General features: G+C 36.8%; 1 protein-coding gene across 3 annotated transcripts in view; it reads left to right on the top strand.

Moving 5' to 3' along the window:
• The window catches only part of ATXN10 (ataxin 10), a 103,546-nt gene that overhangs the window by 42,768 nt on the left and 41,710 nt on the right, over positions 1–19,068 (top strand). For all 3 annotated transcript variants that reach the window (XM_065672791.1, XM_065672780.1, XM_065672798.1), the window contains 3 exons: positions 3,875–4,037; positions 9,167–9,275; positions 12,572–12,741. In XM_065672791.1, coding sequence (XP_065528863.1) covers positions 3,875–4,037; positions 9,167–9,275; positions 12,572–12,741 — 442 coding nt within the window. The remainder of the gene's footprint in view (positions 1–3,874; positions 4,038–9,166; positions 9,276–12,571; positions 12,742–19,068) is intronic.

Here is a 19,068-nt window from a genome sequence, read left to right as displayed (position 1 = left end):
AGTGTTAGCATATTTAAGAATGCATTCTTTTGAGATATATGAGGAGACAAATCCAATTTAGATAAAAACATTTTGACTGTCATTAACTGGAGGAAAAAGTAACTGTATAAACCAAAGCATAGGGAATTCATTGTTTCAAAACGAGACAAGGAGCCTTCACCGCAGGAGTTACCGCACTGGGTGTCCAATAAGGCTGACCAAGTCATATAAATTAAGAAAGGACAGATGTGGTATTGAGGTGTCTGGGGAAAGCAGTTTGCACTCATGAATATATGGTAACTCTCAGTATCATGCACATTAAATACACTTACTTTAAATATATTTACTGAAATGAAATTAACTATGCTGAGAAAGTTTGGGAATACGTACCTTCGTGGTGACTCTTGAAGTTGGCAGTTGCCTTAGAGAACCGAAGTATATGCAGTTGCGTAACCGCAGTTATTTGTACTATTCACAGTATTCGCACTATTCAGAGTATTTCCTGTAATTGAAATCTAGTGCATTTGTGATACCCTGGCCGTAGTGCACGCCATGAAGTAGTTCTTGTTGTACAAGTGGATCTGGAATCTGAATTTTCAATTCAAATAAAATTCTTGACTTCTGAACAACTCTCTCTTTCATTTCCAACAAATCTAAGCACTTTAGTGTTGCATGTCTGAGTTTGCAAATGGTCTGAAATAAAAACTGTGATAATATGATCAGCTTTTTAATGGTATTCTGGCTTTGAAAAGTTTATGATGATGTGACAATGCCTGCTGTTTCTCTGCAAGTGATTATTGCAAAAACATATGGCTATGGTATTGAGCCAAAAAAATAGATTCTTGAATTCTTTGCCAGATTTGAGATTTCCCTGCACGTGTGTACAAGTATTTGGCAGAAGTATTTAGAAAAAGCCTGTTTTGCTTTAGTCCAAGTTAGCCTTGAGTGTAGACAGCATAAGTTAATGCTTTGATAATCTTAATTACATTGTAAAACCTTCAAAATGAGTTAATCTGTATTGTCACTTTTAAGAAGGAGTTTTGGTTTAATAGTAACAAAAATGCAACTGCATAGCAACTGAATCAGGTGGTTTTAAGATGCTCAGCAACTTGCATCTTTAGTTTTCACTTTTGTGCTACTTCACGTTGAGAGTTCGCAGTGAATGATGTAGCCATTTACCCACTTACCAGATTGGGGGGGGGGGGGGGGGTGTTTGTTCTTGGTGATGCTCACAAGCAGAATAGCACTTGCTAAGTTATAAGCCAGGCATGCTTGATAGAAAAGTTGTTTGGTGATAATAAAATAGATACAATTTTACAGTATTAGGCTTAGCAAGACTTCACTTTATTTTTTTAATAACGACCTTCCAGATTTAAATTTCACTTAATTGCTGTGGTTTATTTGCAGACTATAGGAGACAGCAATGTGTTTTACTGATGATTGCAAATACTTTATAGGAGTTGTTCTAAGTTCCTGCCAATTTGGTCAGCTTTTGGAAGAACTGGTTTAAATTTGGCTAGGGGAAAAAAAACCACAAGAGAATGACAAAAAGACTTTCTAAGTGGTGTCTAACGAAAAGGAAGATGACATGGCATGATCATTGCCAAATAGAAATAAAATCACAAATAGAATACACAAAATTATATTTTAGATATTGAACTGTATGTTACAAAGATTCATGATGAAACATGCTAAAACTGTCAATACAGTTGTCATATCTGTGTTTAGCTGTATGTAGGCAAACAAGTAGGAACAAACTGTCGTTTCAATGGCTAAATGGTTCTTAGATCGTTTAAAAGAAATTACTAAATTGCATTGTGTAGGAGAACTAACTTGGAAAGATTTGGGTGAGTCTTGGAAGAAAACAGAGAGAAACAATAGAAGAAAGGAGTGTAAAGGAACTTGCACCAGAACAAAAAGCATTGCTCTCAGGAAACTGTTGGCTGAATGGCAAGACTTGCTTGAAATTCAGGGGAAAGATGGGCATGTCCTGAATGACTGTGCCTGGAAGAAAACTCAGGAAAAGAATGTTGACATGAATGGCTAAAAAGAACAGAAAACTTTAAAAGAAATTACATACAGGTGGTGTTTTAATGTCACTCCCATTTCTCTGGAAGGATTATGGTTGTCTGTGCATGCAGTTATATTGCAAGAGGAAGAGTAATACAGAAAACTTCCCTATTTACAACAATCTCATCTCAGTAATACAGTTTGTGGAAATATGTAGTGACCCTCCAACTTCTTTAGAAATGTATTGTTTGCCAGTTTTTAAACATGTGTTACTTGGATCATTGGTACAACAGTAGCTGACTAGAACTCTATTAAACAAGAGACAATATTTTATTGGAATAATTCCTGTAATCATAAAGTCTTTGCGCAGCCTGCTTTCTTAGCTGATAAAAACTGACATGTAAAATCTAACCCTGTCTTGGGAATGGATGACACATCTGTGCACTTAGTTTGATTTTTGCATAGTCTGAGGCCAAATCTGAAAGCCTTCATTCAGTTGGGGATGTTGGGTAAACGGACTCTGCTAGTTTGTAGGTGGACAAGAGAGTGGTACTCAGTTGTAACCTGCAGAACAAACAGAACAACTGCTTTGTGTCAGTGCTCAGTCACGTGCATAAGCAAAGCCTGTGAGAGAGGTTACCAGTGTTTGACAGCCTTCTGTCTGAAGTCCACCCTTTCAAAAATGCGTTGAGTGCATTTCTGTGCTACCATGTTGAAAAAGCTTTTTGTCCTCATTCAGATAATTGTTTAATGCAGCTGTATTGATGACATTGAGGGTTGAGTTTAGCGAGAACTGAGTAGCTGTTAGGTGATTAATAGGGGTGGGTTCTTGGAGGTTAATAAAGCAGTGACCGTGCTTTTTCCACAGAAAAAGACATTTCTCTTCCCCTTGTGAAAACCTGCTTGGTAAATTTGAAAAAAGAAGAAGCATTTGAACTATTCCACATGTTTAAATGTCAGACCTTCCATCTGAATTGCAAATATTTTAGTTGAAAGAAAACTCTGACCTGGCTCCTGAATTCATTCAATAAATAGTGCTCTTTCAGGTTGAGAGAATTACAGTGGGACTTCACTAACCCGTGTGCTCCTCTGTGCTGGAGGTGAACTGGGAAACTATAGGAGGGCCTTTGCCACATTAAAGTCCAGCTTCCAGAAAATACTCCCTGTTTGCCCTAACAACATTAAGGAGTAAATAAAATTACATTAAAGCTGTTCAAATAAATGACAGAAGTGTATTTTATAGAGCAGCTTTGTTATGCATCCACTTACTTGCTAGTTTAATATACTGAGTAGCTCTTACTGGGTATATGAGGAAGTAACTTGGATTTACTGTAGTCCATCTATTGGTAATTATAAAACAACTGTAAAGAACAGAGTGTGCATATCAGCTTTAATTTTCCCTGTTTCTGCTCAAAATTGGTTTGGGTTTGGGGAGGAGAATGAGTGAAGGACTACGTGCAAGTCAAGGGCTGTGAAAAGTGGTATTTTCAATGGAAGCTGTCAAATAGTCTGTGTTTATTTTGCTGAACTTAACAACAGCTTTTAAGAGTTGTTTTAGTGGAAATTTTAGACATACAGAATATGCAGTCAATGCTGTTAGGACATAAGAAATTGCAAATTGAAATATACTTGAAAAAAAATACTGACTTCACTGTCTGGCCAAATTGTATTAATTAAATGATGAATTAAATTAATGGTGTGCAGAAATAAACCATCAATCAGGAACTGATTGCCAGTGTTCAAAAGACTTCTTAATTTTTAAAAATCAACTCTGTTACTGGCATACTAATTGTATATTTTTTAACAACAGTATCTGCTTATTTCTGCAGATAATTCTGTATGTCTTAGTGAATTTGATTAACCAGTTTCTGTTTTCGGATTCTAGGGTTACTTTGTTAGAGCTGATGATGGTGAATGTATGTGAGAAGAACCTACATACCAATGAAGAAATGAATGTGTTCATGAGACATGCTGACTTCCTTGCAGGCCGTTTCCAAGAGAAATACGAAGCTGTGCTCAAGTTAACTTCTGCTGAAGATGCAGATGAGGTATGTCTGACAAAAAACATTATAGTACTAGAGTCTTCATTGCCACTACTACCCAAATGGCCTTTGTGTGCATTTCCAGTTTATATTGGGAAAACACTGGTAGAGTTCAGAGTAGAATCTATAGACAGCAGCCCAATTTTGCTTCTAGTTTGAGGATGACAAAGAATACGGTTTGAAAAGAATACTTTGTGGTAGATTTATTTCTAACTCATTGTTAAAGATCTCAACGTTTTAAAGATGTTTGAGTTGTCACATGTTTGCATGTTTTATTATGTTCTTACTAAGGATCCCTTCTATCCCTGTATAATTTATTTGGGTTGTGAATTAGATTTTATTCAAATATGAATCAAACCATAAAAATATGTATTTATAGGTGGGAAACAGCATCTCTTCCTTTTTTTTTTTTTTTTTTTTTTTTTGTCCTCTCTTCCCCTCCCCTAAATCTGTGTAAAAATGGAGTAGATGCTTTTTGGTTTTGTTTGTTTTTTTTTTTTCCCTAGGAGTACTAACGTAAGTGAATCTTAGGTTTGGGGGTTTGGGGAGGGTTGGTTTTTTTAATGTGATGGTTGGCTATTGTTCTGTTTTGTTTTAACTTAAATAACTGATGATAGCTTGATAATTAATACATCATTAAGGTCCCAAATACTAGAAAATGCATTTGACTACTTGTAAGGCAGATGTTCCTGCTCTATTATGACCTGGAACATCAAGATCTGATTGTGGAGAGCTGTGGTGTGTGTGTGATTGGCTCAGTGCAGGGGCATTGTCTGAAATGTGTAGTGATCCTCCCTGAAAGCAAGGACTGTTTTTAATGGCTCTTCCCTGTTTCCCAATGATCGAGGGCTCTCTGGACCTTGCATGGCTCTGACAAGGCGGCAGTCCCGAGGCCAGCTAGCATCCCCAGCATTGAGTTGCAGAGTTTGCTGAGCTCTTAGTGGCAGATGGCTCCTGTCTCCTCAACACCCAGACACTTGCCCCAACTCCAGTCCACATGGAACAAATTTGTTATTGCTTCAGACTTAATGAACTGGTTCTGTTGAGGATGGCCACAATGAAGTCCCTTTGCCAGCTAAATAAGAAGGCTTTTATGGGTCACAGATGGTTTGTGGGTTGCGCTTTGGGAGCCTCTGGTGCAGAGCTCAGTCCTGGATGGCCTTGTTTTATTTCCGCCTTATGAAGTATCCAAGAATTGCTGGCTACTTGCCATACCATATAGTGCAGTAAGGAGGTTTAGGCCATCTAAGGCTAGAGGTCTGTTCAAATAATCTGGTGTTATTTTTACTCTTGCTTTCAATAAGTTGTTTGAAGATCTAACAATGCCCTTGGGAAAACAGGAAGCAACTTGCACCTAACTTGCAATGACATTATTTTTGCTATGATAGGTCATCGTATTATCAGCAGGCAGTGTCAGGTCATATTGGTCTCCATTCTTGATCCCTCTCATGTAGATAAAGTTTTAATGTTTTCAGCTGAGTTAGGGGTGAGCTCTTTTTTCTTTTAAGCTAGCCAAAAAAAAAAGAGAAATCTAATATGTTTTAGACAAACATAGAATTAGTTAGTCACTGATTCTCATTGATTAATCATGCTTGGTTTTCATTTTCTTAATAATATATTTTAAAATACATTGTTTTGAAGAGTCACATCTAACTTCTGTCTTGCCAAGTGACCACAGTGGTATGTTGAGATTGTGTTACCCAATATACATGTAATCAGAAGCATTTTGTTGTTAAAACAAAATTAACCTGTAATACTTTTATTTGTAGAAACTCTCGAGAATGGCTGTCATAACTATTTTACTACCAAAGTGAAAAAATACTGATCTTTAAATGTTTTTATATGGTAATGTTACTCAGTGTTGTACTTGACAATATTTTTGTTTAAATGGGCACAAGAATTTTAAATGTATGTTGAGAGGTGTTATGAAAAGATATTAAAAATCATTTTATGAAGAGGTGACATTTGGATGCATTAAAAAACTCCCCCCAGAAATCCAAACCAAACAACAACACAACCATGTCTTCTTGTCTGTCCAAGAAGCACAGGTTCACCCCATCACCACAACTGCTTTGTCTAAGTTATATTAGAAAACTTCATTAACTACTTCTGGAAAAGGTATGATCTTTGCAGTAAGAGGACATATACTGAGACAACTCCAGCTTTCCCTGTCCCGCCCTGTTGTACACTCCTTTTTTCTCTTCTTCCCTTCTTCCCCTCTTCCTCCCCCTCCCTTTCTTTTTTTTTTTTCCCTGTGTTGTTTACTTTCCAAGTATTCTGTGGTTTCAGTTCTTGGAAAAAAACATTTGTTTGTGCCTAGTCAAAGGAGGTCTCTGTCCAACTTGAAGGTGCTGGGACAGCAGTATTGAGAATATTACTGTAGGACTTGCCCTGCTTGACACTGACTTTTTATTCTTCTTGCACATAAACATGATGTATGGTAAGTTGAGTATCACTGTTTGGTGGGAAATGTGGATCATTTGATGAGCACAAAGTACAAGCTACAAGTCATAATAGCTGAATAAATGGAGAGCAATGACAAAACTAGAAAGTGTGTATATATGCATATTGTGTATATACGTTTATTCATAATGTATATTTGTTATGGGTAAAAAGAATTTCCAACTTAAGGTCATAAAGCTGTTAATTTTCTTATAAAAAAATTGCACCAATTTCTTCTCAATTATATATTAGGTTTTGCATAAGGGTTGTGCTTAACTGAAAAAAAAAATGCAGTTGTGCATGTAGAGTCTGTCATTAAAAATGCTGTATGCAACATCTGTGATATTAAACTAAACTCTGCCTGGACTATTCTGTGGCCCTGAAGCCAAGTGCCTTGGTCAGGCTGTGTCTGTATTAGTAAGCTGTCTTAGACTCCAAAACTGCAAGGCCACATTTGAAAACTGCTTTTGGGAACAATCCTTGAACTGGCCTGACTCCCACAATGTTTTCTGGGTGTCCCATCTACTATTTAATTTATTATATGTAGACATAGCTTCTCTTCCCAAAGGCAACTCAGGTCTTGCAGCTTCCATCTTAAACCAAAGAAAAGCTAATCATATGCTTCTGCAGTGCTTAAACTAGTGTTTTAAATAACTTTTCCATTATAAGCCTGACTTCAGCATCGTTTTGCTCTCAGTAACTTTCAACCATACTTGCAAAATAAAACCCTTCCCTGGATTTTAAGTTCTTATTTCATCTCTTTATAAGGAACATTTCTCTGAGTCTCTCTTGAAATACGCTTATTTAAAACTTCAGTTATTTCCTTATTTACTTTTCAGATTATATCCATGTCAAGATTGCTGTCAGATTTCAGAACATTTTGGGGTTTGAACAGTGTCTTGTTGCTGAACTTAAAGTGTTCTGCTTTATTGCCTTTCTTTTGTACAGGGGGAGGGTGAAAAAAAAAATAAAATTGGAAAGTTGGGATGGTGTTGGAGAACCCAACCAGAGATGTTTAAACAGGTTTTTTTTTGAAGTACCAAGTTTCAAATGTGGATAAGAATTTGGGGGTTTGTTTGTGATTTTTAAATAATCTGTTCCTCTTCTCAAATCTAGATGGAACACTTGAGGAACTGAAATGGATGTTGGAATAGAAGGGAGAGGTGGCATTCTAAGGCTCTGGGAAGAATTATGTAGAGGACAGTGAGGAAATGCATTTTAAAAAAAGTTAAAAAATAGAAAAATGGGAGAAGGTGAAAAGGATAAGGCTGAAAAAGGAAAAGCCACGACTCACAGTGTCTGCCATTTACAGAGCTTGCATTATGTACATGGATAATGGGGTGCACATAGGCAGCAAGGGCCATTGTACCTTACTGGTATGATTTATAGTTGACTATATATGCTTGACTATATATGCTTGATATATAGTTGACTATTGATGCTTGCTTTACAGATGTAAAGCACGTAACATTTTTTTGTGCAAAGGTAAATGCTAAGTGTATGAGCTGAAGGACTTATGGTTATGCTACTGTCTTATAACAATGCAGAATGGCTTTCAAAATGTTAAATACCAGTGTACTGTCTCTGAAATACAGTTGGGGTATTTTTACCTTATAATAGGACAATGACCAGTGTATTGGCTGATTTTATGCTAGTAAAACCAATTTGTTGAATAACGTAGGGAAGATTGTCCTACACCTATGTGAGGGGGAAAAAGTGAAAGTACAGCTTTAGGACTTGGACCCTGTACTGATTTGTTGCCTCCAAGGAGCAAAGAACGGATGTAATCATAGTGCTTAATTACTGAACACTATTGCTGATGATTTTAATTATGTTACATTGTCATGTGGATTCAAAAATGTTATGCTGTTGGTAAGTAAATGTCTCTTTGTCCAGGATCAGGCAACACAGGAATAGTTACTGTGACCTGTGTCTGAGTCTTTTCAAAGCTACTTGCAGTTTACGTACCACACCTTGTGTTGACTCATCTTGCAGTCACAGTATGGTTCTTGAGCAATATGTGGTGTTCCAAATTATGCCATACACTCTTCAGGTAGTTTCTGTAAGTGCTGGATTGTCATTATAAGCACATGTCAATGTAGTCTGTGAGAAAAAAATAGTTCTCTGGCTGAATAAATAATATGCAAATAAAATTGTCTCATACCTAACCAAAAAGCTGCATCTCTGATCCCAATCCTATTTACCCAAGAATAATGTAAATTCTCGCAGCCAAAGTTCATGTGACCACAGAACTTTACAGAATTCCTGCGGATAACAAATTAGTGTCTTGCAGGCAGCATTTGTGTCTTTAAAGTGGGACGCTCCTACTGAATAAACTCAAAGAAAACATTTATACAGAAATAATTTTCTCAGCTAGTAATTTTCTGTATTTCTGCTTTTGGAAGCTACTGTGTTTTTGTTAAAATTTTATCCTTTATGGCTCTGTTTTGGTTTGCCCATGATTTTTCAGGGCACATATAACCTTGGTTGACTGTAGAAATTATTGCAGTGTAATACGTTATTGTTATTCTAGAAAGATGTCCTCATTTTATATAAATGTATTCTTGGCAGTTTAGAAGACCTGCAAAGAACCTGAGGTGCTGAGAGTTCCTGTCCTATGTTTAGATTGCCAGTTCTAAGTTCCTTTGGTAACCTTCATAAGCCATTTTCATGAATGTCATATTAATTTACAGGAAGCACTGGTTGCAATTCGTCTTCTTGATGTTCTTTGTGAAATGACATCGAACAATGGACAGCTAGAATATCTACAGACTTTGCCTGGTTTGCTTGAAACAGTATTAGGTGAGTGAAAAGCCACAAGGTTTTTCAACTGTTGGCTTGCTCCAAATCATGTTGCTCTGCGAATAAAAACATGTTTTTCCCAAGTGTTGGTAATTATGATACTGACCTTTAATAAAATAAATAAATAGGAAATTTAGTTAATCTGCATTTTCAAATATTTGATTTGTTCCTGGAATTTTTCTGCTTCTCCTCTTGCTCTCTTGGTTCCTATTACTCAACAGAGGCTTGATTCAACTGTAGCAATGCACTATTTATGCAGTGAGAGCTGTGCAAAGGACAACTGCCTCCTATGTTCTTCCACAGGCTGAATATGTGGGGAAGAATTTCCTCAAAAGGTAGAAAAAAGGACTTTTCTGTGCCTGTTCCCTTCTGTTTCCCAAATTCCTGAAAACTGAAACGAAGCGCAGTTTGCATGTTCTTAACCAAATTCAGTTACTTTTAAAGGTCAGTTTGAAACAATTTGTCTTCTGCTAAGGAACAGCAAAGGGCTATACGCAAAGAAAATTAAGCCAGTATTGTCCAGAAAAACCCTATATACTTGGGGCAGAAGGAGGAGGAAGTGTATGTATGCCTGTGCCTTCCTAAATTTTAGCAGTTTCTGGGACTACCACCATTTTCTGAGAAAACTGTAAAAGTATATGAATTTTAAGGAGAAATGTGTAATATTTTGGCAAAAAAAAAAAAAAAAAAGAAAAAGGCTGAAACAGCTGTTAATTGTGAGTATTTTGAGATTTTTCAGAGGTGCTTTGCTGAATAAAAGCCCACATGCCAAAAACCTGAAACAAACCCAGCAATAACCAACACACAAAAAAGAAAAAACACCACCAAAAAAAAAGCCAAACCTATTTTTGATGGCAGGTTTATATTTTTATTCCTTACAGTAAGATGACTAACAACAAGATCTATTTTGTGCATGTGTGTATGTTTTGAGGAAACTGAAAGGTACGTGTTGTATCATCCGAATGCTTGTATAAGTAAACTTAAATGAGAATTTCAGGGAGCTGCAATTCAGTTAAGTTTAGAAGTTTACACACAAGTTGTCCTGTCTCTAGCTGTGCACAGCCTGACTTTTCTCCACAGCTGTCTCCAGGCTAATGAAACGAGTGCAGGCTAGAACATTGCTACCGTGTGCAACCTTTTTATTGCTCACATGCCCTCAGCCAACAATAATTTATGTACTTGCATGGTTTCTTTAATGCTACCTTTTGGTTACAAGACTGCTTTAATTCTGTATTAGCAGAAAGGGAAAAAAGCTGTATTAATGTGGTATATCACCTTCAATATTTAACTCAGAAGACCAGAAGATAAGGATGAATAGTACTAAAGATTTTAATCTAACAGATTTTTTGATAAATTCTTCAGTTTATATGATGAAAAGTTTCCAGTTAAAAGTTAGCAAAAATGTGATTGAAAGATCTGAAAAATACCTGAATAATCTGTTAAGCATCAGCTAAGGAGTGTGTTTTGCTATTTCCAGTAATTGTTGGATTACATTAGACCCCAATGCTTCAGTATTAACAATACCTTTAGCACTGTTAACAGCTTGATTGCGCAGTGTTTGGGGAATATCACCAGGGAGGTAAATGGTCTTTAGGATTGAGGGGCATTTTGGAAGAACTCTTTGGGATGAGAGAATGGCAGACTGAAGTGTCCTTTAGTTGAGAGTATGGGTGACATCCCGGGAGCAGTTGCTGTGTTGTGTTGATGTGCAATGTTTGAGAGGAGCAGTGTTCTCTCTGGGTTGGCATCATGCATGGAAGCTGGCTGTTTTTCTTCCACCTTTTCCTGTACTTCTCTTTCCAGGTAGGTGCACTGCTCATTGCATTTTAGTCTGCACTGTAATAAAATTTGAAGAGCTTTATTTAATTTTTCTATGGTTTTTTTTTGTTTGATTTTGTTTTTTGGTTTAAATAATTTTCTTCAGGGATCCCTCTTCAGGACAGGCAGAAGATTTAGGAAGACCTCCTATGTGTTGTGTTGGGGGGAAGTAGTAAGACTTTAAGGCAAGGCAGCACACAAAGTGAAATGCTATGAAAAGGATGCAAGACTGACAAATTTCATGAATTTACAAAACCAGACTAATTTCTATGAAAGAAGAGTTTGTTAAAACCAATTTTTATGATGACATTTTTAGGGGCTATCAGGAGAGTGTTGTTTGGTTGGGGTTTTTTTTTTCATATTTCAAAATATGAACAACTGTAAGTGGCAGCTATCATACAGGAGGCCTCTAGGCCCTAGTATAGTTTCATATTTAAAAAATCTACCAAAATGTAGTTACCTCTTTGTCAGCACAGAGATATTTTTTTTTTCTTCCCTATATCAACCATTTGGGTGTGAAACTGTAAATGATGGTTCCTCTAATTTAAATCCAGGGAATCTAGTGCTCATTCTGCTATGGATGTTGCCACATCTAGAGCAGAATGAGTATAGGGGTTAATTACCACCTTATTCTGTAACCTGGTTTTGCTGGGTCTTCATTGTTCTAATGTAAGTTGCATGAAGAATCCTGGGGACAGTGGCATAACAGGGCATTTTTTAGTATTACAGGTCACTTAGAGGGGAAATACTTATTAATTTTGAAATATTGGTGCAGCCTTCAGTGAATTTGCTTCTCCAGCTATATGAGCTCTCAGGTGTTCACGTGATTTCAACTTTTCTTCTAGGTGTGGTCTCTTTGTAGGATGTTTTCACAGATTTTAGTTTCCTTTCTCCCTGATTTCTCCCTGGAGCGTTGTAGAAAAAATCCTAGTTGCTATAAACTAGCATTTGCCATACAGGAACATTAGTATTTCTTAGCTGACAAGATTACAGCACTGAAGGATTTGTTAAGGTGTGTCAAGGTGCTATCTGTACTCAAAATCCTCTCATGCTACAGAGCTAGGATGGGTTGGAAAAGAGAGAAGAAAGTAATTTTGTGATTAGGATGTGTTGTTGTGACAAGCTTTAGCTAAATGAAATTTTCTAAAAAACCCTTGAGTTTAGCAAGATATTTATGGTGCCAGAATCAACAGCCTGCAAATTCTAACTCTTCAAGTAGGGACTGATAGCACCAGCCTTCAGACTTCCTGTCTGAACTATGTAGATGTGTAAAAAGGATGCAAAACCACCTTCTGACCTTGAGATGGCCTTTTATGGTTATCCTGGCACAAATTAAGAAATCACAAAAATTTTCAGAATTGCTGAATATCTCAAATTCTGTTGATTGACTTCAAACCTAACAATTAGTAGTAGAGTTTTGTGCAAAGTGATACTAATTTTCATGTGGTAATTAATTTAAATATTGTTGTTTTCTGTAGATACCCTGCGATTAACTCATCTTGCTGGGAAACAGACTGTAAACGTATTTACTGCCACACATGCTGTGACAGGGCAGGAAGAAGTTTTGCATCCAGCTGTGGATTTTAAATCTCATCTCATTCGTTTGATTGGAAATTTGTGTTACAAAAATAAGGAAAACCAAGACAAGGTGAGTTTATACTTTTTTCTGGCAGAACTATGACATGTGAACAGAAGAGTATGCCTGACCGTAACTTTACTGATGAAAATATGTTGTTGATCTAAATTGGATAGAACTGGTCATGTAAAGGAATTACTAGCACAGATATGCTGTCTTTTTAATAGCAATGTAATGTATGCCTGTCTTTTACTTTAGTCCTATAGAATGCAGTCCAGTGACGAATTCCTTTGTTGTTTTCACACTTATGCTTTCTTTGAAAAGAAAATATCTGAGACTAAAGCTCAGCTTTACTTTGAAGGAAATGGATGGGAATTGTTGCATGAATTTAATTTTCAATCTTTGCATTAGTATCTAATGCTTCTTCCCTCATTCCCCTTATATTTTTTCATGCCACTTTAAAAATGTAGGTATGTTTCCATCAAATCACTTTGAACCATTTATCTTTAGAATTTCTGTATAGAAAATTAGTTTTGTTTCCACAATGAGGAAAAAGAGGAAACAACAGCATGTTTTTAAATACAAAACCTTTTTTCTTAGAGTGATAAAAGATGTGGTTTTCCTCCAGGACTTGCTAGACTAACCTAATTTCAGCAATAAAAGAAGTCGTGAAATGATGTTGTCTTATGGCTCGTCTGAGCACTTCCAAAAATCAATTAGGTTATCTTACTCTTTGGTTTAAGCAACCACATGCAGTATTACAGGAGTTTCAGCTTAGTGAAGGGTTTCTGTTTCTCTAGTTCTTCCTTGTGAGTTTCTTGTTTTAGAGAAGCCTTCTCTTGATTCCCATATCTTCCCTTGCTCTTAAATTGTCTTTTTTTCTGGCAGCCTTGTCCTGGAAAGACGTGGTCTTGAGTAGCCTTTGTTACTTGCTGTTTGTAATTGAACAGGGAAATCTGGGTTTGTTTTCCTTTCTTTATAATTTGAATCAAAGTTTTCACCTGCTGTTAAGGAAGTAATTTTTAGGCTGGAAAATGAAAAACATGGAAGAAAGGCTGTATCAAAGGAGTAAAGGAGTATATAAAGGAGTAAAGTAGTATTTTCACTTCTTATGATGTCAAGAGAGGCCCATGTCAGCAAGTACCAAAAATACAATAATTAATACTGGTTATTCTTTAGGCAGTTACATATGATGAGATACATGGAGTCTGATTCTGTGTTGCCAAAGAGCTGTTGAGACACTGAGTACTGAAAAAAAACAATCCCTGTTAGAAGCTTCTTTTCCTCATTTTTGGTGTTTGTTTTTTTTTAATTAATACTTCATTTTACAAAAATAATAGACTCTTTTGTACTGATGCTGTCAAATCTGATTTCAACTGTTTCAGCATCTACCAAATTAGACTTTTATAATGGCAGCAGGGCATTTTCATAGTGTATGAGAGGAGCACTCTTATTTCATTGGGTATTTTTCTGCAGGGTAGAGAAATAGAAAATCTGAGGAATGCTACCCACTTTGACAAATGCTAATAATATGGGCATATAGATGGAAAATACAATAATGATCCTCCCTTTCCCCATTCATATTACAGAATATAATAAAAGATATTAACATTTCTGAAAAATTAATACTATTAATCACTCTTGCATACCTCAGTGTCTGACCCGTTATGGTATAATATGTGTTTGTGTAACTGAAATACGTTTTTGTGGAATACCTTATGATAGTGGAGGGGAGGATGTTGCTTTCATTTGGAAGGGTTGATTTACTGCTTATTGTTCATTTTTGCTGGGATTTTCAAAGGCCCCTGGAGCAATTAGGCAAGCAGACTTAGTGTTTCCAATGGAAGGTGGGTATTAACTTGCCTTAAACTGCCTGCAAATATTATTGCTTTATGCTGTCTTGAAAATTACTTAAGATTCTTTTGTGTGATATCATGGAACATTATTCAAGTGCGGTTGAAACTTTAGAAATGCCAATACTATGATACACTGTCTGTACCTTCAGTTTATATCATACATTTAAATTGGTTCTGGTAAATGCACTTGTCATTTTTAAGGCCATTTCCACACATAAACACATGCTTGGGAGGAAGGGGAAAGCAGCCCATATCATTGCACAGTGAAAAAAAATGAAGTTTTGAGATGAGAGTGAATTGCTCAAGGTGGTGTATGAGTTGGAGCTAGAACTGAATGAAAGTGGGGTTAGTTCCTGGGTTCCCAAACCTCTCTTTAGAGTAGTATCTCACGATATAGATCTTACTTTATATCCATTATTGGGTTTACACAGAGTTTACTTTCTGTATTCAGCCAAAATTAATGTAATACAGGGTAGATTGTATTTTTATGTAACAAGCATACTGGCCAACACATCTGAGAGAACTTGGGCTTTACTGTTGGCTATTGCTTTTGTGTGACTTTGTGTGAATTCTAGGCACAAGCTGGGAAAGTGCCTTTCTCTGCAGTCAGTCTAGCTGGTTGCTTGGCATGAGAGGGCACTTACCAAAGGCTTTTGAACAGCACTGCTAGTATTCTGACTAACTAGCTGAGGCTTTTACACTTGTTTTCTCTAATATTTTGGTGTAATTTCTAGTCCTAGTGTTCTTTTCCCAGTAACAATGATAATGCATTAGTAAATTGAATAATTGTGTACTACTACTAATAAATAATAAAAAATATAGCCCCTAATTTTATAATACAACCTTAAAGCTTGGTGTTGGTCTGCCTGACCTATTCTGAAAACATGAGTAGTCCCCAAAGCCATTGGACCCCAGGGGTGACTTGAGCTAAGCGCCCTACGTGGACAGAGTTGCATCACTATCTTGAGGAGCTTCTTCAAGAGTTGAGTGACTACCTGCCTGTTCTCTGCAGCCTATGTTTCATGCACCACATGTCTGCTGAAGTACAGTGGTGAAGTCCTACTGCGTGGGACATTAGTGACAGTTAAAGCAACAGAATGCCTGAAGTAGAAGGATAATTGCTCTGTAAGGCTACTTCACCATCTCTGTTTATGGTTTCCACCTGCAATGAGAACAGTGATTGCAAGGGATTAGTGCACTGGTTTGTGGGCAGTGGTGAAAAATCTTGTGATGCTTTGAAATGGAGAAATAGAGTGCTTTATTGCTTCTTCGCTTTCTGTTTTATATCGTTTTTCTAAAAAGCATTCTTTAGCTTGTACTGTGTTAGCATCAGCAATACATTCTTTGCATCTTATTTTCCTCATAGTTTTATTTACTATGTGATATTTACTATTGTGACAAGTTCTTAAGATATAAAGGAGTAGACAGACATTTAAGTTGTATACTGAGATGCAGTTATTAAAATGGGTCTTGCCAGGCTTACTGCCCACTTGCATGTTTTGTGAGGCTGGATGGCTTGGTATTTGTAAGAAGAATGTCTGATAAAATGTTAATATTAGACTGATAAATGTTTGGTACATGCATGTCTTTAGATGTGCACACTTTTGCATAAAGAGGAGAGAAATAAAAATAAGTGTTGTACTTAGGACACCAAATGTTGAGCTACTTCTGTGCTGAACCTGCCAGAAGCCTTCATCTGATGTGCAATTCTCCTGTGCTGTCTGTCTCTATAGAAGCAAAAGCTGTAAAGAGTTATTGTCATGCATGTGATGTGATCCTGTATTTTGTTATTTTGTTATGTTTCTTTCACAAATACACATTGTATGTTTTTCTTAAATATTCAAATAATACAAAATATGTCACAGCAATTAACCTGCACCTCTCTTTCTTTGCTCATTTACAGCAGTGTATACTGGAAGGTGAGATGACTGATCTCTGCCTTGCTGTGACAAACAGCATTACTCTGCACAAACTTATTACCTTTCCCTAAAAGTATTGTTTATGTTGTGAGGCGTTTATGCAGTATGACTTGTTTAAAATACTTGATTTAATTGCAAGTGTCATCAGTACTTGAGTAAGGAATGAAATAACATAGACCTTATTCTGCATTGTTTCCCCTCCTCTGTTGTAAAGAGAGGAATTAGATCGACTTGAATCACACAACCTTGCTGGAGTACATAAATAGGGGATTGAAAGGAAGTAGAAAGCTTGGCGAAGTTTAATTGCAGTCTTTATTCACTATTCACTTTAGTGTTCACTATTACCTCTGAGATCAAACGGGGGAGTCTGAATTGCCTGAGGGTTCTATCCTGTGAAAACTATTACTGAAGGGTGCAGTGTTGTCTGGTACAAGCTAGATGTGAGACATGAGCTGTGTTACTTGCAGCATGGGAGCAGCCAACTGGCAGAACATGTGCCTGCTGAGATCAGACTGCACTGTTGCCTTTTAAGAGGGATCCTGAAGGGAAAATTTTGATGTTTCTGAATGCAAAGTTAAGCCTAACTTAGAACAAAGCACTCAACTTGGGTTTGGTGCTGTAATATGTTTGCATTGGCTTTGCTGTCTTTAAGTGACTCTTGTTACTGATAGGGTAGGTAGTTTATTGCTACTTGCTTACTCTAGCAATACATTTAGTATGCTGGGGATAGTTTGATACATGCTGAGAGACCTCTGTGCTCTCCAGAATAGTGAATGTGCACAAGTGTATCTTTGAGATGTCTCTTAATCAGCCTGTTTAAAGCAAAACTGATGCCTTCAGGTAAAGAAAGCAATCCATACCCTTAGGCTAAGGGCATTTTAGACACTAGAGATGCCGATGGACCCAATGATAGGATATCACTGGCAGTGTTCAAGGCCAGGTTGGATGAAGCCTTGTGTGGGATGGTTTAGTGTGAGGTGTCCCTGTCCATGGCAGGGGGGTTGGAACTAGATGATCTTGAGGTCCTTTCCAACCCTAACTATTCTATGATTCTATGATTAGTCTCTGAATTCAGTGTATGTTTCTTTGATAAAGTTGCTCTGTTTATATAGAGGAATAAAATGAAATATAGGGTTGTCTTTGGTACTGGCACCTTCCTACCAAAATGGAATCACTCTAATGAGGTGAACAATTTATGAAGGAATTTTTTTTACGTGCCTGCTTTTTATTTGAGGTGGCAGCAATGCTTTCTCTAATGTAATTATGTTGGGGTTTGCCACTGCAGGCTTGAGAAAGTGTTCTGGGAGAAAAGGTGGTGATGGGGTGGAAGTTTCTACAGAATAAAGTAGCAAATAAAACATCTGGGTACTGTTTTATGTGATTACCGTAACTTTGATATTTTTATATATATATCTAAGCCAAATTGCTCTATATGAGACTAGCTCCCTAATTTGAAGACTGTTCTGCCTGAAAGTATAAACAAGATTTGACTTGTTTGGAATTTGGTTTTTCATTCTCTTTTTCACTGGGGCAGGGTGTGTAATGAATCCAGTTAGAATACAGTTAGAAAAAGGTGCCAGCACCCATAGATAAAATTGTCACCGTTTGGCTCCTTAACTTAGTCTTCTTGCTGCAGTGATTATAAAATAGAAAATTTCAAACTAAAGACAAATACTTTGTTTTATTTAACAATTGGCTTTTTCTTGCCAGAGGTTTTCAGAAAGACTCTAGGAGTTTATCCAGTTTCTGGGTTATTGGGGGTTTTTCTTTGTTTGTTTGTTTGGGATTAGTTTAACTTTTTAAAGTAATTACATTCTTCCTGGCATGGCAGGATTTGAGTTACTTGCAGTGAACAGCATCCCACATTTATCTGTGTGCTGTTGAGAGAGGGAGGAGAAATAAACTGCTTTGCTTTCTTCATTAGAAACCTACATAATTGTGGTTATCATATTTTCCTAATTTTAAACATAAGCCAAAAATGGGCAAGATTCTTCATTTACGAGTTGAGCCTTGTGGATATGGATGATCCAAAGTTGTGAGCTCCTTCACAGCTAACTGCAAAGTTCTGCATGGTTCCACTGTTTGAATGGGGCTGTTCTAATGTTGTGCCTGTCTGTATGTTTTAATGCTTTGCTAGCTAAGGACAAAGCATTCAGGGAGTTGCAGGACTGAGCCCTTTAATGGGTAAGTTTTGTCTAGGTATAGCACTGTAAAAGTCAGCAATAAAGCTTAAAATGGGCTTTCTCAGAGAAGTGCTTTAAAAACCTAGGTTTTTGCTGGGGAAACAAGATATCTACCTAACTGGTATAGACTTACTCCAAGTAGAAAAGTATCTCTGGTTCAAGAGTGTCTTTAAAAGCATCTGTTCTGACATCCAAGGTAACTGTCTCTAGTCTTGGTCTCATATGGATTTTATTTTAGTTTTCTGTTCTGTCACAATTGATTAATGATGTTCCAAGATTTTCTTCAAAGTGCTGGAGATTGTTAAATAGAAAAGAATTGCAAGATCTCCAAGTGGTGGGACACTGTGAATATTAAAGGGTTGATGTGGATTTTTTTTTTACCTTAGGTCAGAGATACATGCCCACTGCAGTATTGTTTATGAAGTGCTGAATTTTTTTTAG

The sequence above is a fragment of the Lathamus discolor genome, chromosome 1 (assembly GCF_037157495.1).
Source record: "Lathamus discolor isolate bLatDis1 chromosome 1, bLatDis1.hap1, whole genome shotgun sequence".
In the NCBI taxonomy this organism is placed as follows: Eukaryota; Metazoa; Chordata; class Aves; order Psittaciformes; family Psittacidae; genus Lathamus; species Lathamus discolor.
This window is presented reverse-complemented; position numbering and strand designations above follow the sequence as displayed.